The sequence below is a fragment of the Octopus sinensis genome, unplaced genomic scaffold (assembly GCF_006345805.1).
Source record: "Octopus sinensis unplaced genomic scaffold, ASM634580v1 Contig11667, whole genome shotgun sequence".
Lineage (NCBI taxonomy): Eukaryota > Metazoa > Mollusca > Cephalopoda > Octopoda > Octopodidae > Octopus > Octopus sinensis.
The window spans coordinates 441,135-454,055 of NW_021832430.1; the positions used below are offsets into that span (position 1 = coordinate 441,135).

General features: G+C 36.2%; 2 protein-coding genes across 2 annotated transcripts; one reads left to right on the plus strand and one right to left on the minus strand.

The window, feature by feature from the left end:
• Window positions 1-1,001: 1,001 nt before the first annotated feature.
• LOC118761301 (sodium- and chloride-dependent glycine transporter 1-like) lies at window positions 1,002-2,697 on the minus strand. The gene is made up of 3 exons (XM_036499091.1): window positions 2,682-2,697; window positions 1,710-1,837; window positions 1,002-1,115 (listed from the first exon to the last, which is right to left on the minus strand). Exons 1-3 carry the CDS (start codon window positions 2,695-2,697, stop codon window positions 1,002-1,004), a joined length of 258 nt encoding a protein of 85 aa, XP_036354984.1.
• A 9,138-nt stretch (window positions 2,698-11,835) lies between these two features.
• On the plus strand, window positions 11,836-12,496 carry LOC115229068 (RNA-binding protein with serine-rich domain 1-B-like). The gene has a single exon (XM_029799494.2). It carries the CDS (start codon window positions 11,836-11,838, stop codon window positions 12,448-12,450), a length of 615 nt encoding a protein of 204 aa, XP_029655354.1. The 3' UTR covers window positions 12,451-12,496.
• The last annotated feature ends 425 nt before the right edge of the window (window positions 12,497-12,921 follow it).

A 12,921-nucleotide genomic window follows, 5' to 3' on the forward strand; every position in this document is an offset into this window, starting at 1 on the left:
CCAGTGTTAGTTACTTCGAGTTATTCTCCGTCTTCTCGATAAATAATATCACTGCACTTAAGCATGACTTTTAATTTCTGGGTATTGAAAATGAATTGAATAACTGCAGTTATGCTGTCATCCTTTAGCATGAAATAATTATAGATTGGAATTGCACAAATTGGTATTAACACACTGCAGAATAGGCAGTAGCCAACCCCAATTGCCCATCTAGGGTAGTAGTAGTCTTCGTATTTGAATTGTTTAGACGTTATTACACCCATAATGAAGATCACCTACCAAATTGACCAATAAAAGTTTTGACGATAGAGATGAGTGGCATGACTATGATGAAATCATATTTGTAAAAAAATGGTGCAATTGGGATGCTCAGAGCTCGCATTTCATTGATCAATCTTTGATATCCTACATGCGTTGCTTTGAAAAGTTGTACCATATATCCAATAGACGGTGACCGCTTCCAAAAATCCCAAAAAAGGCAGTACTCTACTTCCTGAAAAACCGTTGAATAACTGGAAAATATACATTCCCCCCTAAGATGGTTTTAAAACATCAACTTCCGTGACCATCGTGATGCTAACGGAAAAAACCACAATAAACAAGAGAAGAGTGATGATCTCCTTTCTGTGTTTGACATTAAACCGGCCCTCTATGATATCTTCAATGCAAAGCACAGTCGATTCCATTATCACAAACTGCTTGACATGCAATATTATACCTGGCTATCAAGCCCAATCAAAATGAGGCTGAAAAAGAAGAGAACCGACCAAATGTTCGACCCAGGCAACTCGGCCAATGCACGAGGATATGCGACGAAGGCTAGTCCGGGTCCTTGCATTTATAAAGCTTTGAATGACCTGATGTGGCAACTGTTTCGATTGGTACGTTCTGGCGTTGGGCCATAAACCCAAGAATTGGAAATATGACAAGTCCTGCCAATATGCTGCAAAACGAGTTAAAAACTGAGCAACGAACGGCGTCCCTGTTATTTGAAAAATAGATTAAAAATACAAAAAGCAATTGTGAGTCAATTTGTTATGAGTTCCTAAAGCTATTAAGGCCCCGCACGTGACAGCGTAGGAATAAAATATTTGACTTCCAGCATCGGCCCAGACCTGATTAAGGAATTTTGTTTATTTTACCTCAAGCCTACCAAGTTTACTCAAATTTGGTTTTAAGAAATAGATTACTCCAGCTTTTGCTCCATTCAATGTCAAACTTCTTCCCAGCAGGACAAATAAGAAGACGAATGGACAAATTGCGGTAAAATACATTACCTATGGTAATTAATTAAATGATATACTTTTCCGGAAACTCTAATTCCCTTAAAAATAATGAAAAAGCAGAGCACGTTTGCGAGTAGCAGGCATCCAGCAAGTGGCCAATTCATAGACCCGATTGTATTGATTGAAGGACTAAGCTTGATGACATGGTTTCTAAATTATTCCAATTAATTGTTGCCTGAAATATTCATTCACCGGGTCTGTATAAGTCGACGCATTTTGTATAACACTACTAAAGTTGGCAACGCATTTTTGAGAGGCCCAGTCAGAATTGCAGTATGTCCATGGTAGGGGGCTTTGAAAGGAGACAAAAAAGTAATAAAATGCCCAAGCCAGGATGACGATATAGAACATGCAGGAGTATAGATTTGATATTGCACAGGCTGCTCCTATGCCTCACAAACTTATTCTCTGTGGAATACCTGCCATTAGTGGACTGAAGTTGAAGCATTTTATTGCCGACCTTCTTGTCAGTTGTCCAATTAAGGTTTCAGTAAAAACCAATGGAATACCGCAGAACAAAGCCGTCAGAAAATATGGGATCAAGAAGGCTCCTTGAAATTAAGGAAAGAAACACCTCCTCCGTGACTATAACACAAGTAGGGAAACCGCCAGACATTGCCGAAGCCAATCGACAGCCCTAACGTTGAAATTAAAAAGTCATATCGACACGCCCAAGTAGTCTTTTCTAACCGCATCGAAATAAATAATAATTAGGGCATTTATAATTAAAAAAATCGCATCTTAAATATTTGTTTGATAATTAAGTCGCCCATTTGAAAATCAGAATTCAGGGTTCTATCAGCCGAAATATAGCATAAGAAATTTTTATTTTATTATTATTCAAACATTGATCTAGTATAAAAAACAAATACTCGTATTATTATGTCAAAGTCATTATTTTAAGTTATTATTTTCAAAATTCATTTAATTAAGATTATAATTTTTAATAAAATAAAGATAATACTTGATGTTTGTGTCAAAGTTGTTGATTGAAATCCCTTTTAAAAAGACAAAGCCTTTAAGTTTGTTCCAGCAATTAAAATACCTTTTACTGAGTTGCAACAACGTTGATTCTTCTGAATTTACCCCAGGCCTAGAAAAAATAGACACACTAAGATGTCAGCTGCTAGAAATATCTGTGAATGAAGAATCCCTCGATTTCCTCTACAGGTATACCATTATCTCAATTAACCTAAAAATATCAGATACTACGACACGATCTTCGCATTCCTGCAAGTAATTCCCAGAGAATTTGCATCCAGGGCTTGAATAAATATTTTTATTTTATAGAGATTAAACAATCTTGTTTGGAAACCTGTCTGCGGAGAAAAAAAGTGGAAATTTTGCGAATCTTCTTCTAGTACTGCCTAAAGTATATTCTTAGAGTCTACGAGCCTGGAATATGAGGCATGTGCGGTTCTCTTTGCTATTGCAGCCATCCAGACATCAATCTGTGGTTTGTTTGATCTAAACAATCACGATAATCTCCAAAAATGCACAAGACTACTTCAGGTTCCCATGTATTTCCTAACATTCAGCGTTCGGCGGGAATATTCGAAATGTTAGGAGACGTGGTGGAGTCTAGATTAGGCGATACAATGACGGAGGATCTTTCCCCGCCTTTTTTGAACTGCCTTTCTTCTGTGGCTCTCTATCTGGCCCACTGCTGTATCATAGAGAAGGCAATTTCTTCTAGTTTGCATTAAACTTATTAAAAATAGAATCCTCAAACGATTTGCTGGCGAAACTGTTTTCTGAGGGTGTCAGGCTGTCTGGTTCTGCCTTGAGTGCCTGCTCGTGTGTCAAGATACCTGATGTAAGGAGTTGTAATATCGGTAGGAGTGGAGGGATAGTATCACTCGGGCGAATGTATACTTTAATGCTCAAAGCAACTACTTTCAGTCAATCGGGGACGAACTTAAGGGTGCCTATGGGTTGAGAGTGGCCAGACTTAAGGTATGAAGTTCTTTCATTATTTTAGATTGCCTTTCAGTTCAGTACGCAATGCAAATTGTCTGATTTAAGCGACTATGAAAGACACCTTTCCAAGGCCATAAAAGAAAACGATTTGATCTACCACGAGGCAGTGCCCGATGAACCACACATCCCTCCGATTCCTTCAGTTTCAGTAGTAAATCCAATTCTTCCATGCTTTCCTTTTACGTCGATAGAAAGTATATTTGTCCGATTAGTTAGATCCGTTTTCTGATATTACATCACCTGCAGTGACTCTAGCAAAAAGTCGACTTAGCGGATTATGGAATGAGTTTATCGGTCATTCTCACCACCAATTGGTCTCCCGAATTACCGAACTTGACGAGTCTATAAAATAAAATTATTTTAGAATCTTGAAAAAATATTGCTTGCCTGCAGTCTTAGAAAATAAGGACTCGGGAATTCCGGAATGTGTGATAAAAATGTGCGAAAAGGTGCAACTTTATCAGAGTGACATCCCCGTCGAGGACAATCTTAAAAAACTTCATTACAGCCACGAAAGTTGTAGTCGATTGTTTTCGCAGGTTTTGAGTATCTTAGCAATCTAGTCGAGTGACTGTCTTAGACAAGAAGAGTTTTTCGACGACAAACAGCGAAATATATACCGGTCGTATTGGACACGCATGTCCTCCTCGAATTTGACATCCTCGTTCTGGTCACAGTTGAAAACATTGGAAAATAGAGTCGAATTAGCTCAAACTGCAGACATAGAAATATCCACGTTGTATGAGAAGTGTAAAACCGCGGTTGAGATACTCGGGCGTTCGATAGAGGAAATTGAGATGGAAATGCCCTCCATTTCTCGAGCTAGAAGATGCTGTGATGATGTGTCCATATCAAGATTAAAGGAACTTTTGCAAAATGTAGAAGAACAAAAGAAAGCTGCCGAACTGCTGAAAGATGTTATGAACAATGCAGATTTGACCCCGCATGGTAATTGGTATGATGAGGATTTATAGTTGCACGGTTTAAAAAGAGAGATCGAGACCAACTGGACTTTGACGTTGATGGTGAATTTATTCTCCTGAAAGATTCGTTCAATTCTCAGGTCAAGTCGATTCTGAACTCGTTCGAGGGTTTTCTTGCTGAAATTCGAGTTTTGCTGTATTGACTAATATTAGCACATTTGTGAGACTCGTGGTTTTTCTGTTTCAGCGAACATTCCTGATAGTCCTTCTATCGCCAGTAGAGAAGAATTCGTTACTTATTTAACATGTGGTTACAATGATTTTCAAAAAGTAACTTTCCATATCAAAGAAGGACTCAATGTTTGTTTGATGTATAACCTGCCAGTTTTATGGAACTGTTATAAACTACCTTGAACGGCTCAATTCTTCCATTCAAGACTATTGTTATTCGAGGTCGATAGAAGCTCAGGATCTTCTTGCTCAATTAAAAACTCTGAATATCCGCGGAGGTTTTTGTGTCTGATATTTTTAGAAAATAATTCTCCCTACCCTCGTTAATTGCAATAATAAATTTGTTATTTGCTTGATATTATTTTAGTTTTACTTTTATTACTTATTTGTGCACTTTTGAGGTTTAAAATATCTATTTGTGTAACTCTGATTTCGTGAAATGTTGTAATTAATAGAATCCCTCTAATATTATAAGCAGACATGACATTTACCGTAACAACTAATTATGTTAGGAAAACTTCTAAACTAGAATTTAATTAAGGATATACAAAAATAAAAGAATATATTGTTGAATTTAAAACCAATTAGTCGAATTCATTAACCAACAACCTGTAGCCAGAGCATTATCCTTGGTTAAGGCTAACTATAATCTCTATAGGCCATAGTACGTGGAAACTGTGTTTCCATTTACGAGGCCGGAAATTTAGTTAGTTAATAACTATTTGTTAATTACATATAACTTTTTCATCTCTATAGGTGAAGATGTTCTTTTGAGAAATCAATAATTTAACATCCACGAAAGAATATTATTTCACACATGTCATGTCTCAAACCTTATTCCTCGACTTTTCAAATAAAAAGGTTCATTCAATCAGGTTTCCTATTATTTCAAGAGAATCTTTGAACACGTTCCAAATGGCACTGAAAGCTTTCAATTTTTTGAAAAAGCAGATGATTTTATTCAAAATATCGCGACCTAATGAATGTTCAGTTTTGTACGATGTTTTAGACTTTCCAAGTTCTCTTCAGCATATAGTCGGAGATTTTTGTTTCAAACCATATAGAGCAGCGGTTCTCAACCGTGGTCCCCGGGGACCACTAGTGGTCCCCAGAAAATTTTTAGTGGTCCCCAGGAATTTTCGAAAAAAAATATATAAAGTTAAAACTAATTGTACAATTAAGTATAAATCAAAAACATTGAAATTAATCAAGCGGTTTTCAATCGTGGTCCCCAGAAAATTTTTAGTGGTCCCCAGGAATTTTCGCAAAATAACAATATATTAAATTAAAACTAATTGTACAATTAAGTATAAATCAAAAACATTGAAATTAATCTAATTGATTTGATTAGCGTGGTTTATCATTCTAGTTATGGTTAACAAGAATCGTCGTCTTTGGTCGGATTCTTACGTACAATTTGGATTCACTAATTCATTGCCCCAAATAATGAAATAAAGGCAAAATGCATGATTTGCCATAAAATTTTGGAAACAATTCACTGAAACCTTCTCAACTTAGGCGCCACAAAGAGTCTGTACACCCAGAAAATTCCTGTTGAAGACCCAATTCCAAACTGGATCGTTCAACCTTTCTTGACCTCATTTAAAGAATATCAGGAACTCAATTTTCAGCAGAGCTTGATTGAACTTCAATGTAATCAGTCTGCTCAGATTATTTTCAAATGTACTTCATTATTAGATTTTTGGTATTCTCATTAATAATTACTTTTTATTGTTAGGTGTCAGATGGCAAAAGAATTCCCCATTTTGAGTAAAACTGCATTGGAATCAATACTTGCATTCCCCACTACTTATCACTGTGAAATGGCGATGTCGTGTCTGACTTTTCTAAAAACAAAATATAGAAATAGACTACGGGTACAAGATGATATGCGAGTAGCTTTGTCGAACATAGAGCCTGATATAAGTAAAATTATTCTGAGCAAACAAGATCAGAAATCTCACTAAATTACTATTAAATTTTCTGTTATTTTCATAATGTTCATGTTATTTTTATAATAATATTCGAACATGTCTAAACCTGGCCCTGGCGAGGCCAAAAATGTGCGCTAATACCAAAAAGTTGTTATTTTATTTAAGGTGGTCCCCACAAAATTTTATAGTGCAAAAGTGGTCCCCAGTCTAAAAGGTTGAGAACCGCTGATATAGAGTCTCTTGTAATTTGGGAAACGATTATATAGTGTCTATGCCGGCTTTTAAAGTAAGAATCGCACGAGCTGCACGATTTTGTCAGTAAACTTCTAGCCTCATGAGTCATGAGAGATTTCAGTTTGTGTTTATTTCGAACTAGCTCAGCAGTTCGCTTCGCTCACTGCGAGCTAGCTCCTGCGGAGGCCCTGCTCGCTACGCTCGCAGTTTCCTTAAATAACTATAAATTTATGTAGATATATAAATGCGACCTGCTTTGATATAACCTTATTCTAAGGCCTGTGGATAAACGATGTTTGCAGTCCGTCCATCCTTGGCAAATATAAATAAATTTCTCTTCTACCTACCCTTGAGCACCCCACATACAGCTGGCCATGTGAAAAGCACTCGTTCTCTAAAAATAAGCCTACTACCTTTAAAGACTGTCCCTGGGCCTTGTTTATTGTCATAGCAAAACTTATCTTCAGCGGAAATTGTAGTCTCTTAAATCTATCGCAGGCCCTTTCATGGTCCATAATAACGTCGACCGATTTATATATTCTTTCTCTGCCAGGGATTTTCATTAATAAATCTAAATTTATATTAAGTACCTCATCATTAAGTGGAGCTAATATAGCTCGTTCACGCAGCCAGTCGAAATTCACGTAGTGTTCAGATAGTTCGGAATAGACGGCATTCAATAATTCTTCTGCTGTTTCTACGAAATTACATAATTCTTCCGGTAGCCTAATTTTCTGGTCGTGCATTTCTGAAGTGATTGCCCCATTTCCAATATCTAGAAGGATTTGTGGGAATATGCTATTAACGCCTTGTAAATGTGCATGTACATTTACATCTAAGCTTACCTTTTTCACGTGTGTCCACAAATATGACGATTTGAGGCAGGCATTCAATTCATCCGCAGGCGTCCCTCTTTGAATAATTGGCAGCGTCTGTCTAAAATCACCTGCCAATACAACTAATGCTCCCCCAAACAAATGGTCGCTACAATTCTTGATATCTCTATATGTTCGGTCAACTGCTTGAATGCGCCTTTATGAGCCATCGTACATTCATCCCAAACAATTAACCTAGAATGCATAATTCTATTACCCGTAGTTGAGTCTAACAGCAGTCCTGACCTGTTCAGCTGTTGTCTAAGTTCCCTCACCATTTAAGCACATCTTCCCTCGTTTCTCTTTTTTTGTTATATGGTTCATATTCTCTTGTTTGTTAACATTCTCAGATCTCTCTTTATAGGACATTCTTATGATTTTGTAAACGCGAATCAGTAATTTATATTAAATTTTCTACGTAAATTTATTTAGTGAAATTTATGTAAAGTGTATTATCCAATCAAAGCCATTATACTTAATTGCCTCTATGTTTAAAGGAATTGAAACTTTAGCATAATCGAACTTGTCTGTTTCGGTAAAGAAAATGATAATCAGCTTCATCTTTGTAGTATTATAAGGAAAAAATTAAAGCCTGTTAAATCAAGGAGATTTAATATAGGCAAATTGAAATTTACATGACTAATTTAAATTTTATTTGCCTCTATCTTTTAAGAAATCTAAACAGTAGCATAATCGAATTTGTCAGTTTCGGCAGTTAAAAAGAATCAATTATGTAAATCTCTAATAATTTTTGCTTTTTCCTTTTTAGTGGTTTTCAAAATCTGATAATTGCACAGTCTATTCATGGTCGATAACAATTAGAGCTTTTATTTTATTTTTTTAACGAAAATTTAACAAAAAAGAATTTATGTCATCGAAAAAAGATAGCTAAGCTAATTAATGGCCTCACGAGGCTTGAAGGTTGTGGAGGACCTCATCATGTGAGTCGAGGACTTTCTTGTCGTTCATTTTAACAAAAACGCAGAAAATATTTTTTTTTAATTTTTGGGCTTGAAGGTTTTGGGGGACCACATCATGTGAGTCGAGGACTTTCTTGTTGTTCATTTTAACAAAAACGCAGAAAATAATTTTTTTTAATTTTTTGGCTTGAAGGTTTTGAGGGACCACATCATGTGAGTCGAGGACTTTCTTGTTGTTCATTTTAACAAAAACGCAGAAAATAATTTTTTTAATTTTTTGGCTTGAAGGTTTTGAGGGACCACATCATGTGAGTCGAGGACTTTCTTGTTGTTCATTTTAACAAAAACGCAAAAATAATTTTTTTTAATTTTTTGGCTTGAAGGTTTTGGGGGACCACATCATGTGAGTCGAGGACTTTCTTGTTGTTCATTTTAACAAAAACGCAGAAAATAATTTTTTTAATTTTTTGGCTTGAAGTTTTGGGGGACCACATCATGTGAGTCGAGGACTTTCTTGTTGTTCATTTTAACAAAAACGCAGAAAATAATTTTTTTTATTTTTTTGGCTTGAAGGTTTTGGGGGACCACATCATGTGAGTCGAGGACTTTCTTGTTGTTCATTTTAACAAAAACGCAGAAAATAATTTTTTTTAATTTTTTGGCTTGAAGGTTTTGGGGGACCACATCATGTGAGTCGAGGACTTTCTTGTTGTTCATTTTAACAAAAACGCAGAAAATAATTTTTTTTTAATTTTTTGGCTTGAAGGTTTTGGGGGACCACATCATGTGAGTCGAGGACTTTCTTGTTGTTCATTTTAACAAAAACAACGCAGAAAATAATTTTTTTTTAATTTTTTGGCTTGAAGGTTTTGGGGGACCACATCATGTGAGTCGAGGACTTTCTTGTTGTTCATTTTAACAAAAACGCAGAAAATAATTTTTTTTAATTTTTTGGCTTGAAGGTTTTGGGGGACCACATCATGTGAGTCGAGGACTTTCTTGTTGTTCATTTTAACAAAAACGCAGAAAATAATTTTTTTAATTTTTTTGCTTGAAGGTTTTGGGGGACCACATCATGTGAGTCGAGGACTTTCTTGTTGTTCATTTTAACAAAAACGCAGAAAATTGACTTGAAGGTTTTGGGGGACCTCATCATCGAGGATATTCTTTCTTATTAAAATTTTTTGACAGGAAGGTTCTTAAGGATATCAACCTTTTATTGTGCCTCATTATCGAATAACTACAAAAGGGAAGGTTTTTGACAATTTGATCTGGTTTGTAACAATTTGAATGTGGGTGTGCACAGACGACAGACAGACAGACAACACAGACAGACAGACAGAACACACACCATACCATTTTATTATTAAGATTAGAGCCTGTACATCCTTTATCAAATTGAGCAGTTTCCTGCCTTTTTTATACTGGAGACCAATTTTTCACTATAAAATTTTGTGGGGATCATTTTGAATAAAATAAACATTTTTTGCTATTAGAGCACAATTTTTGGCCTCGTCAGGGGAACGTTTATTCATGTTCAACTATTTATTATATAAAATTAACGTAATTATCGACTTATTCTTAGTGTAGGCAATAATATGAGGTTTTTCACAACAGAAATCTAGTGTAGGCTAAATCTACCCAGCTAGATAAATTTTTATTTGAAAAATAGTTGAAAAATTTTTTTCTTCAAACAAAATTTAAAAAATAATTAAGAGAATGACAACCAAGAGAATACTTTTTAAAATTTCCTAGAAATTTTTGATTTTTTGCCAAAATTGTTAGTTAGTTAGTTATGTTACCTCGGCTTCACTAACACGTAGGAAGCCGGCTGCAATCAGGTAGCGAGACGCGAAGATCGGGCGCTCCCAGAGATCCCGAATCCCAATAGGCGGAGACAAGTGAGGCGGTCCAGCACAGGGGAAGAGGTCTTCGGGGGTGAAGGAACGGTATGTTTCGAAAATGAGTGGATGATGTCCTGAGCGAATCTGAGCAAGCTGGACACGGAGATATCTGCCGAGTGATAGCCAAAATTGTGGTGAGCAGTAGAGGTTTTACTGTATTAAGAATTTCTAATATCCTGAAAAGCAAGTATTCTCCATATTTGCTGAGCAACAAAGCAATCAAGAAAGTTTCAAACCCATTGAGTTCAATAGGTGTTTGAGAACTAGGGTGGATGCCCGAACACTGACTTCGATTGTTGTTCAGCATTAAAAAATGATATTGTGATTCACGATAAGGTTAAAGGGAAGATCATCATCGTGAAAGTGGTCATAAAACGGCTAGATCGTTTGCAGGCAGTATAAGTAAAGAATAGGAGGAAATATACATCTCCGCAAAAGAAGAGACAGCACCTTCTCAAAAATGAGCTAAGGCTGATCCACTAGTTCAAAGTCCACTTCATCGAGTGGTAGAGACTGGTCACCAAACACCATAAGGATATTTAGGTCAGATTGGTATGTTCCTTCAAATTTATGTGCAGTAAACTATCTTTTTCCTGACTTGAAAAACATTTTATTACTAATTGCTGAGCCAGGCTTTTCTTGACATTTAATCACGATAAGGACAGTACCTTCTCCGGAAGTTTCAGGTCCATACAAGAGAATATATTAGAGGGAGCAAAACTAGAATTATGTTTCAAAATTAGAATTTATTAGACATGAATTGATCTAGCTATAACAACTTATATCGAGTTGTGATAATATCCTATATAGAAATAACCTGTTTAAGCTTTACTCAAAAAAAAGTTACGATACTACAGATACCTTTTTCAGTATTTATGAAAAAAAGATCTTTTAATTAACAGAATTAAGTTAATTTAACTCATCAACCGACATAGTTAATGACAACCAAATGAAGAATTGCATGTGCAAATAAAAAGTCGCCAAAAGCACGTTCTGGAAGCAGATCATTGAATAATTTCTTATTGGCAGGATTGGTCTGAATACGGAGGGAGACTGTAAAACATTAAAATAAAGAAATACCTCCAAAAATAAAAGAACCTACGCATGAAATAAAGGCAGAGAGAAAGGAATTAAATGGGTATAGTCCAAATAATAAGGCATAAAAGGAAATAATTCCGGCAACTACTACAACGGTCACTAAATAAGCGTCTATTATTTTCATAGGCTTTGGAGTGTCCCTTTTATAATGTCTCAGCAATTCATAAAGAATAGGAAATAGTTCACGATCCGACATATGCCACGTCACTTATATATAAATATTAAACAATTTAAAGCTATATTAATGACATAAATTATTAATTGTAAATTAATATTTAGAAATCAATTCAAGTAATTCTGTTTTATTCCATGAAATTAAACTCCAAAACATATAAAATTATGATTACCGAATACCTCTTTAATAGTTCAGATATGGAAAATTGTTTTTTTATATAATTAATATTAATTTTATTTAAATAAATATGGTTATTTCAATCTTCTTTGTGCTACATGACTCAAAACAACAAAGAAGGCTCTGAAAAGTCTTGCACTTCTGGAACAAGGTCGCATTCTTCATCATCGTTTACTGGCTCTTCCAGCCGTAGCAGTTCTCCCGAAGCTGCAGCCGCAATCGAGTCAGTTCGTGCTGCTCGTACATCTCCGCAAAAGAAGAGACAGTCTCCTCTCCAGGAACATGCACAGTCCCCGCCAATGCGTCCTTTAAAGATATTTATCACAGGACTAAGTATGAATGTCAACAAAGACCACATATATGAAATTTTTGGAGTCTATGGGTCTATTTTGAATGTGAACATACCTTCGGATATAACTCATCCGCAATTTTCAAAAGGGCATGCTTATGTCACATTTGAGGACCCTGATTCTGCAGAAGATGCTGTTAAGCATTTTAACGACGGTCAAATTGATGGAAAAATGATATCCGTGTCTTTGTCGGTCACTAGTCGACAAAATAATTCCCGTTATTCTCCCGTTCGTGCACGCCGACCACGATCTCCTGTTCGGCGGTATCGATCTCCTGTCAAGAAACGGTCCCCTCGTAGAAGACGCTCTCCTCGATACATACGCTCTCGTGGGGGTCGTAGTAGTCGCTCATCTTCTCTATAATTTGGCTAACATGTGACTTTTAGTTTTCTTTCTTTTATTTTTTAAGGTTTAGAGCTATCTTATTTATGGAAAATACTTCGAATATTTTTTTGGAAATTTAGAAATAAATTTGCTTTCAATGTTGAAACTTGAGCTGATGAATGTCCATAAACAATTATTGACAGTTTATAAGGTAAAGAAATCACTAATTAAGAGGCGGAACCGCAGCCGAGAGGAGGATCGAGGAACAGTTCCCCCTTAGAACTGCGAGAGAGATGCGCTCAAAAAGCCACATCAGTTCACGGGGGTCGTTCCTTGCCCTTCCCAATGACCTTCCGATCTTCGAGAGGAAACGGAGAGTAGACGGGCCAAGTACACCGGAAGTTTCCACTGACACCGGTTCGAAGATGAAACGGTCCATCAGGGAGGCGTACTTAGATGCCTTCTTCGTCTCCGCCCTCTTGGCTGCTGAGCCAGCCTCGACCGCCGACA

Coding starts and splice junctions, on each gene's coding strand:
- LOC118761301 (XM_036499091.1), bottom strand. Junction 1,116..1,709: donor TCAACTTCAGTCCACTAATG/GCAGGTATTCCA, acceptor TTCCTTAATCAG/GTCTGGGCCGATGCTGGAAG.
- LOC115229068 (XM_029799494.2), top strand. CDS start 11,836: ATGACTCAAAACAACAAAGAAGGCTCTGAAAAGTCTTGCACTTCTGGA.